General features: G+C 44.0%; 1 protein-coding gene across 3 annotated transcripts in view; it reads right to left on the minus strand.

Moving 5' to 3' along the window:
* The window catches only part of LOC116429301 (uncharacterized), a 78,434-nt gene that overhangs the window by 40,810 nt on the left and 12,136 nt on the right, over positions 1–25,488 (minus strand). For all 3 annotated transcript variants that reach the window (XM_031982097.2, XM_031982107.2, XM_031982087.2), the window contains exon 2: positions 16,288–16,332. In XM_031982097.2, the coding sequence (XP_031837957.1) occupies positions 16,288–16,332 (45 nt within the window). The remainder of the gene's footprint in view (positions 1–16,287; positions 16,333–25,488) is intronic.

Consider the following 25,488-nt stretch of genomic DNA (forward strand, 5'->3'; position numbering starts at 1 on the left):
TTATTCACGAGTCGTTCATAAGAATTATAATAATGGAGAGATTGATCTCGACTAATAGATTCTTGTTCAATGTAAACAATATTATACAACAATCCACGATCTAACAGCCAATCCATAAAACCACTACACAAAATAACAACGCACTTGATAGAATATCAGAGTGTACTACAACGATTCACCAAGTCACGCGAACCGCTCGGAGCAACGTGTACGGTTAATCGGAACGATAATAATTCCCTTAAATCCTGTAGGAACCATTACCGGATCGCCGTGCATAATAGAACCACTGAACCCGGGCCGACGTTCCGGCGTTTCTAGCTGGTCGCAAGCTCGGCTGCATCGGGCAGCGCGCGTAGAGCCTGGTTCAGCAGGAACGTCGGATGGCAGGGCGTCGCGGTGCCATTCACGCGTCCAATTAATACTGAAATTGCAGCTATCAGGCGGGCGCATTAGGCACTTCTGCGTGATTAACGCGAGCGCGCGTTCTGCGCCGTTTCCCGGAGCTTTCAAAGTCTCGAAAAGCGTCGAACGGGGCTGTGAAAGGAGAGGCAACTGCGTCGAGACAACAGGGCACGACTTCACGGCCGTCACACCTAGCTGAATTACATTAAACGGGGAGGCGCGATCTTCCGCGCTCCCGCGAAACGCATAATTACGTGTCCTCACGGAAAATTCAAGAGGGCTCGCCGTGGTTTTCAGCGAATCTTGCGGAACCTAAAGTTGGAAGATGCGGTAGAGGGTCGGGGACACGGAAACAAGACTCTTTTCGCATTAGCGGTCAACTATATGGTCTGGTCAGGTTAAGTTACGACTGAACATGATAGTTGCAAATATAATCACGTGTAATGTAACGAAAGCATACACAGCTGATGATACGATCAAGTGAAGTTCAAATCTATTGATCGTGGAATTGATTCGCTGAAGGTTGAATATTGTAGATGACGAGCAGTGGATAGCATTTGAATTTAATCACTAAATATATCGTCACTTATCGTGTGGAATGGAAATATGGATGAAAATTCGAGCTAAAGTTGAAGTAAAGAAGTGAAAAGGTAGAGAATTCGTCATTGTCGTTATACTGCGATCGTATCGTCTACAATGTAATTGAATAATAATCGTATACATTTACAGAAGATTTTCAATCGTTGAATGTAAATACCTCGGTAAAAGTCTCGATCGCATTTGATCACGACTAAACGTATCATCGATCATTACCGTGAATCGAGCCCAGGGAAAAATGTGCAGGCCGGCTCCCGTTCTGGTCGGGTCGCCCTGGCAATTCCCGAAATAAATTCACTCCCAGTGTTCCACGTGTGTCGGTGCAGCAACCCGGCCGTCCCTTACGTAATATACCGACAGAGAGCAGAAAGACCGTGGAATAGATGAACAGAGACATCTGACCGGAGATATACCGTCGGAACGACGGAGGGAAAGCGTCATACGTAGACGCGGCACGGAAGGCTCCCTCGAAAGACAGAAAGAAACGAGCGCGGATAGTTGCTGGTAGAGACGGGGATGGAAAGAGGGCGAGCGCGCTGTTAAGCGCACACCCCATAGCCTAGCTACCCCTTTCGACTGGGCAGTGCCGGCATAAGTCAGGAATTCCTGGCACGCGGTATATTGCGCGGGGGTGGAGGCCCGGTGGTTATAAGCTATAGTCTCCGGCGTGGCATGGCATGCACAGCCATTTACTTCATTATGTCATTAAGCTTAATGGCCCTGGCCCTAACACGGCTCTAGACTATAGCCACTTCTACAGTTCGTCCCCATTAACTCCTCTCTCTCACGACCTCGACGCCCCACACCCATCACGACACCCACCGGTCGCCTCCTGTCCACCCACTAGGCTCTCTCTAACTTGCTCTCTCTCTCTCTCTCTCTCTCTTCTACTTTCGATCCTGTCTCCTCCTCTCCTTCCTTCTCTCACTATCTCTCTCTTTCTCTTTCTATCTCTCGCGCGCTCTCTCTCTCTCTCTCTCTCTATCGCCCTGTCTGCCGGCATCCTCGTGAACCAGCTCTCCGTGCTCACAATGAGCATCGACTTTACGCCGATGACCGGCTGAAATTGCCGGCAGCATCGTGGAAAATTTACTCCGGCCAGCGCGCGCTTGCGACCCACCGGCCACGTCGATTCCGAGAGGACCCGTTACTCCGAGTTTATTCCCGTGGATAAAGGTAGGGAGCTGCTGCTCCGGGGACACTTAGCGCCGTGCGCCGACTGGCAACGTGAAGAATTTTTCATGTCGTTCTGTTTTTTTCTCTCTGCTGTCAGGGAGACGAATTTCGGTGAATGATTTGATAGTTTGTAGATATTTGAATGGAGATTGACGTTCACGGAAAGTTTGTTTTTTAATGAGATAAGTCGACATGAGGTTATTTTGAATGCTCTTAGTGAAAATTGAGATTTAACGCTCGGTAGTTTTATAATTGGATATATGGAAGTTAGCGCACTGGGTAATGTACAGGATAATGCATTGATTTTACCGTTCTTTGAGATTGTCTATGGAAATATATATTTGTTAATTATGAATTTCAATAATTTATTGGTCACTTTAATGCTAATTATCCCTTAAGTAGACAGAAATGAACGTTGATTCATAGAATTTTCATTTCGCAGCGATAGAAGGTTCTTAGTTCCGCGAGATGTTTTATGGTCATTGGGCTGTGAGGGTCGGAAAGAGGATCAAGATCGAGACGATTAACTCGCTCACGTTCCCGATGTGAAATTCCGGGTTCACGTGAGCCGGTCGTCGACGGGGATCCACGGGAATAGATTTTACGCTGATGGCCCGGTAATATCACTGGCAACATCGCGTTAAATTTACGGTATTCATAAGACTAGCGCGATCATGTGCGTGGCAGCGGCATCGAACGAGCTTCCACCGGGGACAACCCCTTCCAAATCCGCGCTCGATGGAGACGCGAGGGTCGCAAACTTGTTACAGCACTGCTTGGGGTTCTAATAATTGGAGAGCGAGGAGTATACTATCGTTCTTGTTCAAAAAGTAAGGTAACTTATCGAGAAGTGACAATATTAGGTCATTCGATCGTCAATGGTACTTCTTATTTCTACTGAGAAAATATTTCATTTACATCTGTAGAATTTACGACAGGATAATTATTATTTGTTATCGATAATCAAGTAATTGTTATTTGAAAATCGATTGGGCGAAAATTAGTAAAATAAATTTGTACGAAATTCGCAATTAACTTCCAAAAATGGAATAGAATTATTTAACGAACGAAACAATTCTAGCCACGTGTCAATTAAAATGTTTTAACACATTCCCGTTCATTAAAAAATTCACATTAACTCACTGATTAATGGAGACTGAAATATAAAGTGCAGAAAGGGTACTCTATATGCTTTTAACAGTTCAATACGGGCTTCGTAAATAACCGGGGGGCGGATGGTGGGCGGGGGTGGGAATGACAGAAAACGCGCGCGAAATCGGATTGTTCGTGGAACAGGTTATATTAATTTGCATAATTTCGCGTTTAGAGAGGGGCATTCTCATTCCAATCGATTCAGTGACGCGGATTAACAACGCAGCGCAAGCACCCTTTGAAAATAGACCGGCTAAACATCGGGAATTAAATGAAAAGCGGGGCTACGCTCTGAAATTGTTTCGCGAGTGAATGATTTCATAATTATTCGTCGAGTGGCGGTCTACGTTCGATTCGATAATACGGTTAACGCTAATATCGCTCAATGGCGCAATTAATTGTCCCGTAGCTTCGGGAAACTTTGTGGATCTTCGTGGCTCGCGTTTCCTCGTGGATCTTTCGGTTTGCCGTCGATCGAGAGGCTGAAGATTCCTCTCGGTTCGGTCGGTAGACGCTGCGACGGCGGATTTCCACGGAAACGCCTGGGAATCTCGTCTTAATTCGAACGCGAGTACCGGCAGCCTGGCTCCGGACACATGTAACGCTTCAGGAAAGTGTTGACTGCCGGCTGTTTTCGAAGTAACCCAATATTTTTGTAGCCGAACTACATATTTTGTTCGTTGGCGCCAGACAAACTTACGTCCGCACATGTCGACCTAAATTTAGGCCAGCGGCGCGGCTCTCTTCGCCCCTGCCCCGAGCTGTCACCGCGAAACTTTTGTTGCCGAGTTCGCTCTATCGAAAGTTTCGAACATGTCCGTTCTGTATTCTTGTTTTAACGACCGCGCCGTGCAAGAAAATAAACCGAGTAATCACTGATTGACTTGTCTGTCGGGATTCGGAAGGAACATACTTGTTTCTTGTCCAAATTAATTTAGACGAAATTGAAATGTTCCACCTTGTCTCGAGCTGCGATATAAAGAAATAGTAAAATTTCGTAATTAATGATATTGATGCTTCCAATTTCCACTCTAGAATATTCATAGGAATAATTATTCAATTTCGTGTATCGTTTAGAAATATCGATGTAGCTTATAGTTTTATAATTATTATAAATTTCATGGACTATTCAGAAATATTGGTTTAAATTGCAGCTTGATACTGTTATTATCCATGCGATAAAAGCATCAACAAAAATTCGGATTACGGTAAACAGGGAAACACGACGCGAAGAACAGCAGATTCCGATGGCAGAACACGAAGGAACGCGGGCCACAATGGAAGCATACGAAGTGAGAAGGAACGAAATTTTCGAACCGTGTCGTGCGAACTTCGGATTGGTAAATGGAAGCATTATTTGAAGCACCGGGAAGTTCTCTAATCTTGACAAAGGACGTCGACGACGGAAGGGACGAGGTAACTTAACGATCGGTCGGACAAACTCCTCAACGTCTCGTTGACTCCCCTCAAGGTCGACGAGAAGAGTCTAATTGTCCCTTCCAGAAGAGAGACTTGGCAACCTTTCAAATTTCTTTGCTTACAAATTCATAAGGTCCCCACGGAAATACACCTCCTTCGAGGAGATTTATTGAAATTAGTGCAATTAGCGGACTTTCCCGGAGTCCGGGGTAGGGGGTCCGTGGCGACGGTCCGCGATATCGATCCCCGTTTCGATTACCGCGTTATTAACAACATGATCTACTTCAATATCCACTCGTTCAATCGGGATACCGATTACATGAACAGAATTGTGAAATTCATTACATGAAATGAATTGTCGGGGAGCACCATTGGTACAGAATATGGGGATAGGTCCTATAAATATTGAATCAGCGAGATGCCGTTTAGCAGATGTTGCAGAGTCTATGATGAAATTACGAAGAAGGTAATTTACTTAATATTTTACTATTAACATAAGAATTGACTGTTCGATAATATCTAAGTTGAACCTTACTTTACCGAACGTTCCAAAATCATTTCTAATTATTATAGATTAGAAACTGCAAATTGAATGCTTATTATTAACAGCCACATGAAAAATGTCAAGAAAGCAAATTTAATTGAATTCCACAGAAATTTTTCATAACATCAATACCGCCCTCAGAATCTCGCGAAAAATTCTTAAATATTCATACCCCCGATCGCGCCATAAGAAAATTCGATAGTCCCAAGGTCAACGTGAATAACGAATACCAAGCAGCGCAAGATTCAATATCAATTGCCACAGGATACAGCAGCGATCTCATTCTGTAATTGAAAGGACGCGTGAACGGGCCGCCGGTGTCGAGGCTCACGAGGCCTGTCTTTCAAACGTGGAACCATAAGAAATTTAATCCAGAAGAGCTCTCACATCCTCAACACCCCGTTTCAAACGTGCACCATTGTCTTTCTCATTTCAACCGACCCATCGGCGCCGGTTCGAAAGAAAAACGGTCGCGCGTTACCCCAGCCTACGGCGGCCTCGCGACAAATCCGCTCGAGGTTCCTGCCCGGTATCCGCGTTCCTTCGGCGTTATAGTTCTTATCCGTTCCCTGTATCTCCAGCTCGCTTATATCTTTCTCCCTCTTCCGTTCGTTCTCTATCTCCGTCTCTCCGGTGAGCAACTCGAGCCGAGGTTGCTGTCCCATCCACGGGTCTGTGACGCTCGCCCTCTTCCGCTCAATGGAACGCGCGCCCATCGTGGAAAATCGCACCGGTGAAAAGGTGTGAATCTCCGGCCCTCGAAAAAAGGACGACAATGCCCGGTTGCTGGCGTCGCACAATGACGCCTCTAAGCCCACAATGTAGCCACTGTATCCGCAGAGGAACGAGTGAGTCGAACGGCAGCGAGAGGGCCTGCTCTCCTTGGGTGCGCGCGACCGAGCCACCCCCGCCGAACCTACCCCCTTTTCATCGGCACAATCCTGCCACAAGGAGTCGAGGATGCCTGGATGTGCTCGAAAGCGCATTTTTTTTATGCGTGATATTTATTCGCGGAGCGAGCTTTGTATCGCTTTGATCCGGTGTTGATGGTGACTAGTTTCTAGGCTGGTTTTCTAGTTTTCATCGCGATTGTTAATTGTTTCCAAGGATATATCGTAGATTACAAAGTGCTAATGTAGTTTTAGAAGCAAGTAAATTTCAGTTCTTTATTGGGACTGTGGACTCAAGTTTCCAAGACGATGCTGCAGTTGCCAATATTGGTGTTTCTAAAGCGATACTGCAGTTATTAAAACAGTATCAGAGTTATCTAAGGTGTCGCAGGATTGTCTAGAAGTTACAATTCCCAATCGTATCTAATGTGTTAATAGATTGACTACCAAATTCAGCGCTGATCAAAGTCTTATACGGTAGAAACATTTCCTTAACGAAATAGAGACTGAAAAGTCAAGATTCGTGACAGCAATCATCTTTTGAACCTTGCTGTATTTTATCTGATCCGTAAGTCTGTAGGAAAAGCAGCATCTCCAGAATGTAGATGACATAGCAGTCGAAGTGTTAAAATAGCAATGAACCGATGGAAACCGAAAAAGCCTCTGTTGCCGTACCATTTGGCGGAGGACAGTGAAAAAAGGGTTTCACGGATCGTCGAGCGACGGAAAAGGACAGGCAAGAGAGAAAGAAACGAAATAGAAATTCCTACTGAATGAAGAACGTTGGCTGCGCTACCACCACCACGCCCATTCCTGTCAAAACATTTCCTGAATCAAACCCCTGTTTTTCCTCCCCCGGTTTCCTCCTCCTTTGCCGAGTTTCCATCCCATTCGGATCTTTCTTTCGCTCGGGGTATACGACTCGCTGATCCCCGCCTTCGAAAGGGTTACCTTCGAAATTTCTGTGTACGCCGTTCACGCCTGTGTGCATGTATTCGCGTTTTTGTGATGCAGTTGGCGTGGTGTGTCGTACGTGTACCTACGTGGCGTGGCAGTGATCATTGTTCATTGTGCAGCGCCGGCCTCGCAGGACATGGCGTCCTGCCATTCCAGCCGCTTTTTGTCGGGACCAGCTGAGTCAAAATGGCCTCCGGCCAGTGACGTCACGATTTCACGTGCGATGCACGCAATAGGTTACACGCATCGATCCCGACTACTTCGAGGGCCGGCCAATGGGTACCTGGGAAGGATAACGAGGACCGGGGACATCGTCGATAGCAGCTACAAACAAGGTATTCTGATTTAGTTCTGGCACTGAATACATTTAATCAAGGCAATCTCAAGGGAAACACGAAATTAGGAAGCCTTTAGTTATAACGTGTTATACTTTACATTATTACTTTTAGGTTGAAAGAAATTGGACACTGAAAAGTATTCTGAATACATGCACTGATAACATCGTAAGAGCTGTACACACGGAATAAATATTTGAGTAATGACTTTAATCATGTTCTCTATTTCCCATAATATAAAGAAAAACATTAAATCCCTGATACATTTCACTTAAATACTTAAAGAAACATCCCAGAACTCGTCGCATACCTAGTCCCTCCCACCAACGAGAAATAAACGATTCACATTTATCATTCTCGCGCGACTGAGTAAAAAATTACGAGTTCACCTTAAAAGTAACCCCAAAAGGTAGTTGAAAAGCCTCGAAGCTTTACATCTGTCTCATAACGCGAATCCAGTAGATAGAAGCTTCTAGTTCCACCATATAAGGTCGACGATGATCGAAAGCAATAAGTCGATCCACGAGATCCCCCGAAAAACTCCAGCGACGAAATTCTTCATTCTATTATGCTCCTAAGGCTCCTCCGGCGCACACGCGCGAACCGCGTTAATTACGTTGCTAATGAGCCCCAGCGAGTAATCAAAGCAAATGTTTCATGACGTGCGGCTCGCAGGCCGTTTGACGGCCTTTGCTTTTCGGTCGTCTGGTCTTCGTTTGCCGGCCACCGCGTTTTCTCGGCTCGACTATTTCCGTGGCGGGGCCAGGCCGGAGCTAACCTCCGTTTCCACCATCGTCGTTCGCGCTGAATCGAAGGAACACCCTTTACCCCGTTCCCAAAGCTTTCGGCTTTCAATAAATTCGATTTTCCTTTCGCGGCGCGTATCAGCCGAAGCCAGGCATGTGTTTTTTTTTTTCGATCACAATTCATTCGACGTATGTTTAGCCCCTGCACCCGGCTGGTTACAGGTTCGCGGCAGACAAACCGCTGCTCCAGGCACTGACTGTTACTAATTAAGGGCGGTTTCAGTACGCGTGTTAATTCTTAATTAATATCTTTGTTGCCTCCTCCGACGTGGCAGCCCTCGGCACCCATTTCTCGCTCGTCCCTCCTTCTCTTGCCCTTTCTCACCCCCGATTCTCTCCTCTCTCTCTCTCTCTCTCTCTCTCTCTCTCTCTCTCTCTCTATCTGTCTCTCTCTCGCTCCCTGCTAAACACATACACACGTATCCTCTATTTCTCTTTAACACTCGATTCTCCTCTCTCTCTCTCTGACGCCACCATTTTCTCACTTTTCTCTCCTTCTCCCGCCAAGCACCGATATCTCTGTTCCACCTGTTCCATCCTTCTGCCGCCTCTCCCGCCGCTCCTCCCTCCGAAAGCCGGCAACCCACCCCTTCGTTTCATCTCCTCCTGCCCCGTCCCTCTTTAGCGACACCCCAGCGCTACACACCGTCCACCCACTTCGCTTCTGGAGTCTCTCGAATGAAAGGAGATGTATGGGAACACACGCGCATCCGAGCCACTATGATAGGTACAATCGGTCACGAGTGACGAAAGAAAGAGATGAAACAGAGAAAAGAGGAGAGAGGGCAGGAGTGGTAGGGAAAAGATTGGAAGAGGAACAGAGAGAAGGAAACGAGAAAGGAGTCACGCCGAGGAGCCGCGTTCCTACGATTTACCGCTCAACCGCGGAGGATCTCTTTTTCCGCGACGCCGAGGCGAGGAATCGCGCTGGTTAACCCCTTTGTCCGCTCACCCTCGCGGCGAGGCGCCGCGAACAATTCCGCGCGATCTGGTAAATTGTTTTTCCTTTTTCTCCTCGACACTTCCACTCTTTTGCGGACGAGAGCTGCAGCCTCCCTGTCGCAAACGACGCGACAGCCGTTCAAGATCTCCGACTCAAGAGACGCGGACGAGCCGTGACCGGATACGGTGGATCTTCGTGCGGGATCGAGGCTCTGTGAAGATGTTTAACACCATTTTCTTATGAACTCTGTCGCCGTCCTGTTGGTTAGAGATTTGGCGACACTGATTTGATTAATGAACGAATGTATCGGTGTTCTTTGTGTACAGAACGGTAAATTGAAAATGAAATGGGGATGTTGGTGTATTATACTGAAATTTTTTATAGTTTTGGTTTTGGGACTTTCTTTTCGTTATTAACTATTTGTTGATATTCGGTTTGATTATATAGTACGAGACTACATTCGATCCATATCAATTCATTATGAAGTTTAATCAGTAGAATATTCAGGTTTTAATAAAATTGAGTATTTAACTCAGTCATTTCAATGTAGCAATAAATGATATTGTAATATTTACCAAATTAATGAGTTCCCGTTTAATTCCCGACTTCATAAATTTCTACGAACATCATTTTGCTTGAATATTCGCAACGTACTAATTACTACATTCCAGTTATAGTATTATTATGCCGTTGATTTATTATTTATTATAATAACCGTGCGCGCAAATAGTTCTGTACACGGATCAGAAGATAAAAAAGAAGTAATCAGTAAGTAACAATGCATTTCGTTGACTAATTTGTAACTTGTTCCGAATAAATGAAGCGATTATTTACTTGTTTTACATTAACATCTATAATTAATGTATGCACGCCAATGTCTTAAACAACAGAAATAAAGAAAATTAAGTACCGATCTTCAGTTAAATAAATAATTAAATCCTCAATCACAACCTTCGATTGTTTATACAAAATCTTGATATCCCCGATACGACGAAGTTAGTCCTTCCATTTTTAATCAAAACTTCTATTTATCTGCATTTTCATTCTTGCATAACTTCAAATGTCGATACTTAACCCCTCAATTACACTACAATATTCAATCACTGATATTATGGGCAGCTTAGGTTTTTATTTATTCGTAAACATTGATCTATAATTTTCCAGCGCTCTACGAGACGAACGAACACCTAAAGGTTCAAATTTGTTGCCCATGGTGCGAACTGGTCATTGGAAAAAATAATTTCCGTCACGTAGTTCGCGTTTCGTAAATAATTTAGCAGTTCGGGGAGGAAGACTCCACGGCCATCGCGAGTTCCAAGGCACAAGGCTGCGATCCACGGTTGGAAAACTTTCTTCTGTTCGGCCAGGGGATTTCACCGGCAAATACTCTTCAATCGTAATAGCCAGCGGGGGCTCTCGAGAACCCGAACGAGCCTCGCGCGTACTATTTCGCGAATAGTCAACAACGTTCGGCTCCGCATTGAGCGGTGGCGCTCTTTGAAATGGAGCCCTTTACGACAAAAATGTCTGTAAAGCTCCCGAGTCGAGCGGCTCTATTAATCAACCGCCGGTTCCTTCGTGCCTCAATGCACTTCGTTTTTCAGGGAGGAAAAATACTCTCCAGTTTTCCTACCTCCCTCTTCAGCCCCGATTTTCAACCCCCCTCGTCGCGCCTTTGTCCCATTTTTTCTTCCCCATTTTTTCCATTTGATGAATCCAATGCGTCGTGAAGTCGATAACTTCTATTATTTTTCGACTGTATTACAACTTCTTGGATCAATTTTCTTGATTGATGCGAAACAAGGGTTAGCGGTAACTATGTATTTCCTTTACCGTTTCATCAACGAATCGTTTTTATTCTCAGTTTGGAAATGAATATTTTTAATCGTATACATAATTTATTAAGTTTGATTTTCTACTTTTTTAAATATATATTCTTTCATATTTGCATTTCTCTATTCTTTATAGTAAATCCACTTATTATGCGTTTGTACTTCAGCAGTGATTGGAGATATTATATAAATATTCAATCTCTTCACGAAGATGATTAGAACATCTTTATATTACTATTTCATCCAAGTATTAAAAGTTTCACGGAAATGAAAATAACTTTCTTAAAGCGCTTCGTCAATTTTCTAGTCTTGTACCTGCAACGTAACGATACCGTAGTGCGATTTAAAGCGTTCACAGAAGACAGACGTCCTCGACTTTCCTCCGTCTTCCCCAATTTCGTGATTCCCACCCGGCTGTGAGGGAGAGAAGGCTTGTCCCGGCCGCTTCTTTTCACGGAGGAAATTTCTAGCGGGCGGTGAAATCGATACCGCGGGAAATGAGATGATTGGATCGGACACCGGGGATGTCTCATAAAGGCTGAAGGATTCAGAAGGCACGAGAGATTGCGACGACGGTCGTCCTCGGTTATTTATGTCGATATAGAAGTCTTCGTAAATTATGGTGTCAATAGCCTTTTCTTTTACCATTCATATTATATGCTGTGTAACACAATTTTAAAGTCTGTTCAGAATTACATTTGATCGAAAAGATATAAATAACACTTTGAACTTCATCCGGTTACAATTTAGAAATATGTTTCTGTAGCAATTTCCATAGTTACAATATCTTTTAAATGCAACAAATCGTCTTTACAAAATGAAAATCAAACTTACGACGACAATCTCGTTAACATCCTAAGTTACACTATACGTCATGATTTACAATAGAAACACACGTGAAAGTAATTCAGTTTTCTATATGTAAGATGTAAAATATTGAACGTCATAAATATATATTGCTGGCCAAGGAGATGTTAACTTCATCGAATTTGAAATAATTGTGAATCCTTCAAAAGGACGATTAGGAATGTTTCAATATCCTAATTAATACGAAATGAAGACAATTGAATGAGTTGAACTGCAATTAATCAAGATTCGCTAACGTTCGATAATTCGATTCCTTGAGCGATTCAAACGGTGGAAGAAAAAAGAAGGGGTAACAGGTAAGATTTTCCAGGATTAATTCGATTACGTTGATCAGTCGATTGTAATCGAGTTCCCGCACCCAATTAAGCGTCTTACTGTTTCTCAACTATTGTCCCCGGTTAATTGTGATTTTAATTAATTCGAGTATTAGGCGGTTCGATGGGAAACGTCGGCTGTGGTTCGTTGCAGCTGGTTCGCCATTTTGCAGAACGGAAAATTTCATTATAGAAGAATCGCGGAACGAGGCTGGAAAAATGTTCGCAAAAAGAAAATTCACATTTCGTTGCTCGTGAAGTTTAACTAACCGAGGTCTACCCAACAATTTCATTTCAGCGGCGCTGGAGTAGGACTGGATTTTCACGGAAACCACCCCGCTGGAGACACTTCTCACCCTTACATGCCGAAATCCATCTCGTTCAAAGAGGAAAATTTCCGGTGCAATATTCCTTGCTATATACATGGATGTACCGTCGCTCGTTTCCGAGTGGATCTTTTAAACGTAACATACAGAACGTGCGTGGAAAATTCGAGCTTTTTGCGGACGTGGTTAGGTATTAATATAATTGGGTATAAATAAAGTTCAGTATAAATGGTTTTAAGTATTAATAGAATGAAGTATTAATACATATATATGTATTAAGAAACTTAAGGACGAATAGAATTGACTATAATGTTAGCTACTAATCAATAAGTATCGATAGAATTAATAGAATTGACTATTAATGCACAAAAATTAGCGCAGAAACAATTGCAATTTCAAAGAGCCGAACTGAACCACGTGCATTTGTTGCATTTCACAACTACCTAACAATTCAGCAAACTATATTCGATAATGCCTTCCCAAACCTCACGGATGCAAAGTCCAAATCGAAAGCCCAACTCAACCATCGACGCAACGAAACACAAATTCACCATTAATCGCACACCAACTGGGCGCGAAAGTTAACGAGCAACCTATCAACGATCACATTCCCCCAGAACGACCGTTAGGCAGTGACACGAGGCAAATTTCGGAATATTATGTTGATAGGATCTTTTCCATTCCACTTTACGGCGGTGGCCGTCCCCATCGTCGCGGAGAACCATTTTCTTCGGGGGCCACCGTACGGTATAATTGACATCGCGTCAGCCCGTAAACCGAGGCTGAAGGAAAAGTAGGGTACCCTCCTCGCGGAAAACAGGTCCTTCACAGGGAGCATCTCCCTCGCTCCGTGTTTCGCCGGGTCTCCAATTTTCCAGCCGGCTTTCTCGTGCGCAGCTAGCACCACCCCGGGGGCCCTGCCAGTCTCCTTTCGCTCCCAGAATCCTCCGGTATTTTCCTTTGCCAGCAAATTGGACTATTACGACGGTGTGTCCTCGCGAAAACCGCGTATTTTCTCTCTTCCTTCCGCCGCCTGCCCCCGCCGGGCTTCTACAGGCTGGAACGTACCCTTTTCCACGTCCCACGACACAGGTCCTCTTACCTAGCGGCTCAAAGTGGCGCGCAGTTGTTAAAACAACCAATTCTGTCGGAAAGCTGCTCGTTACGGACGCCTCTCGTCCTTCCACGGAATCCTTCGTAATCCTGATGGCAAACCGTTCGTTTTCATGCTGACGCAACGGAAACGCTGGCCAATAAAATTCCCGTTTGCTGCGCGGCGACGCGTTCTACCCTCCTTGAACGTTTCGTTTTTAGAATTGATATTTAGTCGTCTTATTTCCGTTGCTTGAAACTTTTGGATGCTTCTATAATTTCATGGAGATGTTTTATTGTTATATTTTAGCTGTTGTTTCGAGGAAATTCTTAAATTTCTAGATTTGTTCTTAGATTCTTTTATTTGTTCTTAGATCCGTAAATTTGTTTTTAAGTTTCTAGATTTCTTCTCAGATTTCTAGAGATCTTTTGTTATTTTTTTAAATTACCGATCGTAAGATGTTTATTACACTTATTTACCGATTAATCTTGAAAGAGAAGATTATTACTCTTAAAACAACCAGGCATATCGAATCTCAGAACTTTATATCCCAATTCCTTCGTCATGTCTTCGGTTAAAGATGTAAAAAAATGACTAAGGCTCCGAATATTCTGAGAAGGTCTTCCATTATGGCCGATTTATAGAGTTCAATGGACACTAATAGACACGCATCCCCAATGAAATTTGTTCCATAATTGACTGGTGTGCGGGACACAATTCTAAAAGAATTCTAAGGATCCCTGTCCACTCCGATTTAAAATTTGGTAGTGGGCGTGCGCGAGGAGTCAAGTTTCGGGAAGAAGGAAAATCTCCCGTTACCGATTAGCGTCTAAATAGGGGAGGGTGTGGTCGACAGGCCCAATTTCTCGAAATATTTTGACAAGAAACTTAATATCGTCGCCCTGTACTCGGTCGGAAAAACTTGAGACCACGCGAAATTATACACGATTGCTCGTACCTGAGGACTTCTGTCTGGTCGCTTCTATTTTCATCGTTTCCGACAGCAAAATACCATATTCTTTACCGAGAACAAGGTCATTCATTCTTTCTTCAATTTATAACTGTACAATTTTGAATCGTTCCTTTAATTTATTATCATGCAATTTGTAATATTTTTTTATTGTACAATTTTTTAATCACTCGTTAATAATCTGCCCTGGAAAATGTGGTGATTACAGTAACTCCTAACTGGCAATTATAATCGAATTAAAAGTCACATTTTAATAATTAGATTTCACATGCAATTAGGTTACATTTTGTTCAAAAATAGTTGAGAATGAATAACTAGGGCCAAGAGTTCAGGGTACGAATGGGAACAAACACGATGAAACGCCATTAGACGCGAAGGTCATCCACGGTAATCATTTTCAACCTGTCGTCCCTTGTTTCGAGCGACATCGCTTTGCAGGTCGGGCAGCAGTGGCGCTTAATGGCTTGGAAAAATCGAAATCATCGCCGGTATGAATACGTAATCAGTTTTTCTGCTCATCCTTACCCGCATGACGTCATCGCGGGAGATATAACTTCGTGATGACTGACTGGAACGAGCCATGCGAACCGAGTTCACCGTAGTCTTGTGGATTCGCGTTTGAAACTCGTCCAACAACGTTGTACAAACGCTATTGATTTATTTTATGCAGCACTTTGACTTTTGACCAATACTTTTAAAAATTAAACTGTTTGTGATCATTTGAGTCACAGTTAATGTATTAACCCTTTGCACTTGAAAACATTTTGCAGTAAATACATTCATTATCTTCTGACGGAATATTAACAATATTATTTGTATTCACATAAAGAAACATCTTGCATAAATTCAGGGGCAGAATTGTTTTATTTTTATGTTTTATGCGCTGACACCATGTTCATCCTTTCATGTTGAATTATATGATTTTGCTATGTTGAATCAAATGGCGACTGAGTGTCGCCTCTCGAGTGCAAAGGGTTAAAAGGGGAAAATTCTTAATCACCTCTGAGATGAATAATAAATTTAATATATTCGAGTAAGAACTGAAAATGAAGGTTCGAGGTTTTACATCCTATTTGAAACTGAAAAATTAAACTGTAGAGAAATGGCGAAATTAATCATACGGTAGTGGACTGCGTTAGTTTCTAGTTCGAGTTATTGGAAATAAGTGGAAAATACTATCTGCCCAAATGGAAATCTATTTCCTCTCATCCATGTGGAATCGAGGATAACAGCTTCTCCGGTTTGATGGAGTCGAGGGACATTTTTGTAAAGCGCACGATCGTTCGCGGGAACGGTTGGATCCGCGATAAATATCGGGAGTAGACTGCGTCGACGAACTCGAGCGAAAAGCACATCGTAACCGCTGCACGGTCGTTTGCGCGACTTTATGGATTCGCCCTGTAAAATTGTAAAAAGTGATCTTTCTCTTCGCCGAAAATGGACAGAGCCGAGCACCGAGCTCCGTTTCAAACTGTAGTGAAACTGTTTTATCGTCGTGTATGAACACGGTGCCCTCTGTTCGTCATCTCGTCTCGATAAATTTACAAAATTCTTCAAACAAACGAGTTTCGTATTTCCATGTATGCTAGGTTACATGTTTTGTAATTTGTATTTGTGAAACTATGATTTTTTGTATTCTGTGGTAAGCTTTATGTTTTCCTTACCTGGACTGGGGTTTGAGAACGAACACTTTGTTGACTGAGAGAATCCTGGAACAGAAAATTCGTTTATCAATTGCAAAAGTGTTCAGGAATTTCTTTGCACGTAATTCTTTTTTTCTTATTATGCATTGTAGTACAGTGTACTCCATGATTTGGTTTTTTAGCAAATTGAATCCTCTATAATCATTTATTGAATTCGTTGATCAATATTTTCATTAGAAAAACTTACCTTAAAATCATAATATTAGATAGATAATGAACTCTAGAGACAAAAATATATAGGAACATTTCCCACTAATCCATTAGACAAAAACTTTCGATTCATCTTTAAACTTTATTCTAACAATAACGCGTGACTAAAGTAACATTAATCGATCCTGTAGGAACAAGCCACGACCCCAAACCCGTAATTCAGATGGCCAGAAATATTTCAAGTATCGCGCGAAGAACTCCATGGAACGCGAGCGAATATTTCTGTCATTTTCGAGAAGGGTGAGGAAAACATCGCGCTCGCGGAGCCGGCTGAAAAATTTTTAATTGACCACGAAAACAGTGCGCGGTAATGCCCCGCTCGCGAACCCCCAGCGCAAATTGCATTCGCAAATATTCATTGCAATAATTATCCGTCGTTATAACGAATGCAAGCACAGAAAGAAATTGCACGGCGAGGGAAAAAGGAGAAACGTGTATCGCGAAATGGAATTTCATCTAAAAATTAACTAGAATTCACGGGAACGCGCTTCGAAGGGGGTGGCACGCGGGCTGCTGCCTCGGCGCTCGACCCTGATTAACGGCTCCGCGAAATTAACTCGACAATTATTTCATTAGCGCCTAGTAAGACATTTTTCATCCAGTCTCAATGGGCTTTCGGATCTAGAGAGAAAAAGAGGGACAGAGTGGAAGAGAGAGGGATGGGGAAAGTGAGAGAGACACGTGTTCTCACCAGCTATAGCCCGCCCCGAATGCACTACCCTTAATGACTCGACGAGAATTAACTGTAATTTAATTAATTAAAATCTCGCGTAAAAAAAGCGCCGGCTTCTGTCGCTCGCGGGGCTAGACGTGACCCAGGTCACCTCGTTAGAATGATTATCAGGAGAACTCGAAACTATCTTTATACTTCCCGAGTTAATTCCGAATCGATCTTTCCGCGTTCCTCTGTTCATTAATGAATATTTTCCTAAGTAATGTTAATTTTCGACGCTCTTGGAATGTCTCAGTTGTTTTGTCACGGAATTATCGCTGTTATAAATGTGAATGTCGGAGGAGACTTTAACGGAATTTCTGAAATACGAATGTTTCTTTAATTGTATGAATTGGAAGGAAATGTTATGTGCCTCGGAGCAATGAACTTTTCAGTTTTATAATAACCATGAAATTGTAACGAGTATTAGATTACAGAAAACGAATGAATTCACGCGAAGATCCTCTATTCCTCGACAAAGATCACTAATTACAACTTTCTAAACCTTCAATTTCTAATAAAATTCAAATTCAATCGAAATGAAAAGCAAGCTATACAACTACAATAAATGTTACTGTGCAAAGAACAAATAAAACTGCTCCTTTATCCCAATTACAGTGATCCAATACACAAAAACACAAACTCTCGCGAAGATCCTCTATCTTCAGAACAAATGTCGCTAATTAAAACTTTCTCAGCATCCCATCGATACCGCATCCTCGATAACTGCCAAACAAAAACGAAGCTAAACCGGGGCCGTAACGATTCCGTTTCCCATAATTTCCGCGTGGCGGGTGACAAGCCCGCGCGGCATTCATCGCGGGCAACAATGGCGATATTCGTAATTAGAGGCAATTTTGAAAACCAGCCGGGATCCTTGGCGTGCGCAGACGTTCGGTCTCACTCGTTAGCTCCGCGCGCGGATTTAATTGCCCAGCGCGAGCGAGCGCGACGCAACAAATCCGCCCGTTAATCGCGCGACCGGATTCTGAATCCACTTTGTGGACGCGGTTCCCCGGCTGGCTGGCTGGCTGGTTGGCTGGTTAGCTGGTTGGCTGGTTAGCTGACTGGCGTTTACATATTTCTTTCTTTCTTTCCTTTTACTTCGCAACGGTTTCCGCTGAAAAAATCAACGCGACAGCCAGTCAGTCGCACGAACATCCTTTCACGGTAGCTAACCTGAAGATAGCCACGGTAGCTATTAAGACGTTTCATGGAGCAGCCCGTTTTCTAATAAACTCGTTTCAACGTCGTTCGGTCGCGGCGGGGGTTGAAAAACAGGGGTTGGAAAAGATTCCCGCGTTCCTAAGAAAGTTAGGGTCTCGTTCCCGGTCGACGAGGCGATAAAGAGCGGGGACCAGGCGAGGGTGGGAACGCGAACTTCGCGTTTTCCCGGAACGTAGTTCGTAGTCCGGCGTGTAGTCGTAGTCGCGCGAGCTGTCGGCCATCCGGGGGCGGCAGGGCTCCACCCTCAAACGACTTTAACGAGCCGCCGTCTTAAAATGGGGATGCCGAGCTTGCGCCGAGTTTGCGCGTTTGTTTGATAAATTAACCCACAAAAGTACCCTCCAATGTTGGAACAATTAACGAGCCTTAGCTGCGACGCGTACGAATGTGGAGCACTCTCCGATTCGTATCTCCGGAATTCGATTTTTTATTCTTTTTAAATTATAAGTGTTCACGGTGTTCGCGATGCGTTTTGGTTTTAGGTAGTAGATGTTTGTGCTAATGATGTAACTGAGTTAATAAGATAATGGAAATTTTAGGAAAATTTTACGCGTTATCTATGTCGTGAACTTCATTAACATCTTGATAATTTTCAAATTATCGGTTATTCTTTCTAAAAATAAGAAATTGCATTGCACTTTCTTTACTGCGAGTCTTATTCAATAATTATTTTATTAGAAGGTAATGGATTAAATTCAATTTATTGAATCAAACTTTTCTAAATTCGTATCGTTGCCCGTTCACAAGTTGAATTCCAACCGCTGTTCACTTCAAGCAATACCACGTCGAAAGCACGTGTCACGAGGTATTATGATCCACCGCTGTTCCGTTTTTCCCGGGTTCCGCCCTTCCCGGGAACGTGAAACTTAAACCTCAATCCGCGTCCACGAGTGAAAAGGTTTCAGATTTTTTGAAAACCCGACAATACCGTTCACGGGCCGCGCCGCTGGTGACAAGACATGGGCCTACCATTGAGAAAAATCCACTTCCTAGGTCTCGTGTTACCCGGCGTATTTTGACAAGATCTCATTGTCGTCGCGCGGCTAAGCCCTATTGACTCTATTATGGGCCTATTAGTATTATAGTAGGATTTGTGGTTACTCCTTGAAAGACGTCCTTGCCCCTGTCTCCCTCCTTCGCGGAGCTCTTTCTTGCCCCTCCCGAAACCGAACGCGCTCCGCTGGGCGTTCGTCCATTCACGACAGGCCACGGACGTGTTCCAGGTCCGTTCAACGTGCAATTTCCCCCGGAACGGAGTCGAGTCAGCTCGGGCGTCGATTACACGCTCGTTTCCGCCATTTGTCACCTGGATCGGACCAGTCGAACGGAGACGCGATCCCTCTACCATGAAATCATCCCTTGTGTACAGGAATTGTAGTAAACGTGGAATTGTTGTACTTTTTCAAAGTAATCTGAGCACTTTTGGAAAATTTATTTTATAGCGTTGCTCTAAATAGCTTTGTTAAAGTATACGATTGAGTACTTTTATACTTATCATGATAATATTTCTATTACACCGCTAATACTCGTAAACTAGAGGTTTTAAATGATCAATCGAATAGTTAGAAAATTATCGTGATTTATTAGTACTAAGATATTTATCTGTCCTATCGTCCTTATTTGTACAAGATGGTAATGAAACCACCAATGTCGCGACAATGTCTACACCCCAAATTGAAACAACTAAATTCAATGAAAAAATTCAATTAAAAAACTAAAATCAAGCGGAGTCCAGCTAAACTTCACAATCTTTGAACAATTCACTCGATCGGAGTGTCAGAAAGCTTGCTTAAACCGTCATCCGTCGTTCCAGATAATCTTGTTCCTTCTACCTAGGCAGGTAGAAAAACCAGCAAAGACCATCGACTCTAACAATGATCACGAAACCCATCCCCTAATACTATCCCCAACACAAACTACAAAAAGATAGTCAGTCCCGTCGCCGCGGCGATTTTCCAAGTTAGTCCGAAGTGAGACGGGTAATTAGCCCTCGCGAGAACGGCTGGCTGCGGTTCCCCGTGTGTTGCCGATGCCCCGGGGCCGGGTAACGAGCACTCGGTAATCGGCCCCGGTGACTCGGCGACAAATAATTACCGGCGTAAATAGCAAAAAGGAAGAGTTCCAACGGCGGCTGATGAAAAGAGCGGGTCGACGGCAGGATATAAAAACAAAAAATAAACTCTATCCCGGGATCGGTGTCGCTGTGGCACGTACACGTACACGCACATGTACGCGTACTCGACACAGTGTACATACGCGGGAGACGGTGGTAGAACGACGTCCGTGGCACAGACACGCAGCTACCGCGGAGGAGCGGGCATGCACGCACGCACTCGTGGCTTCGAAGAGCTCTGGCCACGAGGAGAAGCTACCGCCTTCTCTCGTTTTCCAAGTCGCGAGAGCAAGCATCGCGGAATGAGCTGCTACTTAGAGAGAACGGGTGGAAACGCATTCACCGGCACGCAATCAAGGCTCCTCGTGGCTGCCTGGCCGCTCTATACGTGTTCGCACGTACACCGGTGTGCCGTACACGCGCGCAACAGACCCGCCCGCGAATGTGTACGTGCGTGTACGTGCACACGTGTGAACCCGCGCGTTCCCGTGGCCATTCATACACGAGCGCCGGGCAAGATTTTGCCTCGCGACACCTCTCTAAGCGCGAGAAAGCAAGAAAGATCGGCGCGCGGGACCGCGCGAGCGAGAAGGTGAAAGTACGGGGTGACGCCGACACCGACGTCAAGCCGACATACAGGGTGAGAGAAGAGCAAGAAAGCCGGGGCGTGTTGACGTCGAAGAGAGAGAGAGAGGGAGAGTGAGGAATGGAGAAGGAGAAAGATCCGCGAGAAAGAGGGAGAGGAAGTGAGAAAGGGAAAACGGAGGACTACGCGGCGCGTACCGTGTGTTTGAGGCGTGAATTCATGTATGCTCGCGAAGCACTCTTCACCGGGGACAATCGAGGTGTTGGACTGGAAATCCATACCAATTTGAGCGACTTACGGTCGTTCGCTTGAAAGCACGGTACACGCCACCCGACGGTACACACGTACACACCGGCCCTCCCGCTCGCTAGAAAGGTCTCTCTCTCTCTCTCTCTTTCTCTCTGTCTTGTTCTGTGTGCACGCGTTTTACGCGCGTTTCGCGGGGCTGACGCCTGCACCGTTTCCGGCGAATCGGTTTTGGCGTTTCCGCTGGCCCTGCTTGCTTGGGAAATGCTTCTGTGGAGATTTCTTGTGTTGGGTTCATCTGTTAGGGGTGGTTTCTTTGGAAATTATATTGATATGAGGAGTAGCTAGTTTGTTTTTGGGGATTCTAAGGAAGATGGGTATGTTGCGGTTACTTTATTGATAATTAATAATATAGTGATAATAAATAATTGTATGTTGTTTTACTGAGAAGTTTAAATTTTCAGTTTGATAGAACTGTTGTGTAGGAGATGAAGGATTAGCGAACATTGTTTGAGTATCTATTAGTGTTTTATGGTTTAAGATTCAAGTTTATCGTATAAGAAGAAATAAATTAGAATTGAATATAATTTTCTCGGGTTTCTTTCTGTTGACAGGGGCTATGTCTGGGGGAAATGAAGTTTTACTTAGCTCTATTTTCTTAAAATTTGCCTACAGAAACGAGAGCTCGCGTAAATATCCGCAGTGTAACTGCAGAGCATGATATAAAGCTCAAACGTGTTAAGAAACTGTCTGCATGAATTGCTACTTTCACGTAAAGTCGCGTTTTCACTGAGTTTTTACCTCGCGGTTTGAAAAAATTACCGCGTTAGGAAAAGCTACGTAGCCTGGAAGTCTACTGGCGTAAAATAAATGACAGAGTCCCCGCTGCAATGACAATGCTGCATTACTATAACTAAGGGATGTATGCCAAGATTTGTCTAGTTTTGAAACTCATTGTTAAATTTCTGAAGTATGGAATGCGCGTTCAATATTATAAAACCTCTCGTTGAATGTATTTTATATTTACTTCTCTTTTATCTTTAACACCGGTTCCACAGTGGTATTCAATGATAATTAGAGAAAAGACGCAATCCCCACTTATGTAAGAATGACGAAAGAAACTCCGGCTATTTTACATCTCCATCGCCACAATTGGGTTTAGTATAAAACGGTCTGATCCAGACCGTATAAACACAGGTATCGTCATCCTCGTCCGAGGCAAAAGCCAGTGTGTGAAAAGGGTGTCGAGGATGCATCAACGTTCCATTCGTAATTCAGGTGTCCCATTTGCGACTTTTTCACGTTTCTTCAGAGATCCATTTACCATTTCAGCCACGAACTTCTAATTGAAATTCGTATGAAGTTTAAAATTCTTATTCATCCTTGGGTTAGGCGATGTGAATATGGATGAATACGTGACCCTGGCGAAACATGATTTTCATATAAAAAAAAAAGGAAACGATCTGCCTCTAATAGCCTTATCAACGAAAACCCGATAATCTCGCGCATACCTTAAAACCGTCTTCTATTCTAAACTAATCAAGCATACATTTGTCACGTCCGCCTGATTTAACGTTACAACTATCCAGCAATCAATCTACTTAATTCTATTATTTCACACAGGCTGCAAAGGTGCATTTATTGAAATTTAAATTATCCTATACAGTTGTAATATTACTGTATCAGTTCATTAAAAAATTCCTCACAGAACCAATCGTATTTTTTCAGTAATTATAAAAATAAAAATCAGAAATGAATCATTTTGATGTTACAACGAATCCACCCTGAAATTACCAAAATTTCCTAAATAAAATTATTTCACGACACCAGAAACTATCACACCAACCGCGACGAATCCCAAGAAACAAAATGATGCAGCGAGATTTACGCTAGAATATCCGAAGGGGGGTATACAGTGGGTTGTGGGTGGCGGGGCGGGAGGGGGACAAAAGAGGCCCGTCGAGTAGCGTTATATTCACCTTCTACTTTTCCGGCGGGAGTGTGAAATTAGTTACATGCGCGCCGGAGGAAAGGGACGTGATGCAGCATAGAGCCGGGTCCGCGTAAGCGACTCGAGGCCTGGAGAGGTCGCGCAATGTATTTTCAATTACCCTGACCCACTGACGCACTCCGCGACCCCGCCACGTCTCTCTTAACCACCTTGATCCCGAGCCAGCGATACAATCCTACGATCAACCAATCCGCATGGCGGAAAGCCAGCGTTTACCGGGCTCGATCCTCGGCAACTTTGATTACAGTCAATTTCCCTTAATTTTCATGGAGCTCCGGGCAGGTTCGCCGGATGGGAGGCGGACTGATCGTCGCCCACTAATTAGCGATCCTGGATTGGCAGAAACGGTGCGGCCCGGAAACTCTACGGAATATCGTGAACGGGTAGGAACTTTCCCGTGGAACTGCACGCGACCGCCGGGGCCACGGTAATGGACATAGTTTGCCGGTAATGTCCGAGACTAATTCCCGTGTTATTTCATTAACGTCCCGCAGCCTCCCGAGGGGTTAGGCTGCCGCCGCGTAGACCGTTCCGCCATTCCCCGTGTAACGCGGCGAGGACGGGGCACAACGATCGCCGGGGCTACGTGCCTGGCCCCCGAAGGGGCTTGTATTAGTCGCGTGTCAAAGGGTGAAAATTTACGAGGTGAGTAGCAGGCGCGAAAAGGCCGATTGATAGTCGCCTATCTGCTGGCTGCGTGGGGTGCAGAGCGACTGGTACCCGACAGGACGAGACGATCCGGATAAACAAGGAATGCTGAATAATTTGTTACGCATGTGGAATTTTATTTTATTTTTGTAGCTGTTGGTTTCGTCTGTGTATCGTCCACCGTTTCCACTTGGCGTAAAGATGGATTAACTAATGTGGGTTTGAGGTTAAGTGAATTTATTGGGGGGTTGTTTTATTTGGTTGATGGATAGGTCATTGTATTTCGTGACCTTACTTTTTAATTTGATGTATTCTAATAGGAGATAGTCTTACTTGCTTCCACGATAAATGTTTCTTTTTTGTTGGTTTGATCGTGTAGAATTATTTGTTGCCCTCTTATAGATTACTGCATTGTTGTAATTATTGTTATAAAATACTGACGATGTCGCAAAAATTGATGCAAGTAGAAATAACGAGTAATGAACAGATTATCGATTGGAGGATTCCCGTGTATACACTGGCGATCATTAGTCGGTTGTTACGAGGAAAATGATAATTGTAACGGGCGCATTCAGTCTTTTATTTTATTACGTTTTTGTATAAATTAATGAGGTGATTCTTTGCCTGCGAATAAAACGAAGAATTCCGGCTGTACGAAAATCAAAGTAAAAATATCATTTGGGCGGTGCATGGAATTGCGCGTGGAAGAATGAAACAGAGCGAAATATTCATTTAAAAACGGGCGAGTATCGATTCAGGATTTTCTAATTTTACTGCGTCAATTGTTGCTGCACGGTTGCTGACGCGCGTGTCCGTTGACTTACCGGATGACAGTGTGCACGCGCTCGCGCGGCGTGCATGTCGCCTTGAAATAATGCCACGGAAAGTTTACGCTATGGTGAAACATGCTTACCCAGCCTGTTAGCGCGCATGACTTCCGCCGGGGGAGGTAGATCGATACCGTTTGTCTGTCGATAATCGTGCCCGTCGACGGATTTTCCATTGAACGCGGACACGGTGCAACGCTCCGCGAAATTAAATAATTGAGTAACGATCATGCCTAGGCGATAGACACTCCGATTTTCGACGTGCCGACGCGGCGCTCTCTGCGTCGACCCTGCGCGCCATTCCCGGCCGTTTACTCTGCTGATCGCGTTGTAACTAATTGCTTCGAGGAAACAGTTGCTATCGTTGATTTTTAGCGAATCGAAACCATCTCCAGATGCCCTGCTTTGGAATTTTAATTATGTAGTATTCTTGATATTCGTATGGCTACTTTAGCCTAACTTTTGTCATTTTTGATAGGCTATCGTGGGATACCATTTTTTCTATTGTTGCGTTATCTGAATTACAGCAAGATTAAAAATTAAAGTATCGTGATACTGTATAAACTTTAGTTCATAGAAGTA

This window comes from Nomia melanderi, chromosome 3, assembly GCF_051020985.1.
Source record: "Nomia melanderi isolate GNS246 chromosome 3, iyNomMela1, whole genome shotgun sequence".
NCBI lineage: Eukaryota > Metazoa > Arthropoda > Insecta > Hymenoptera > Halictidae > Nomia > Nomia melanderi.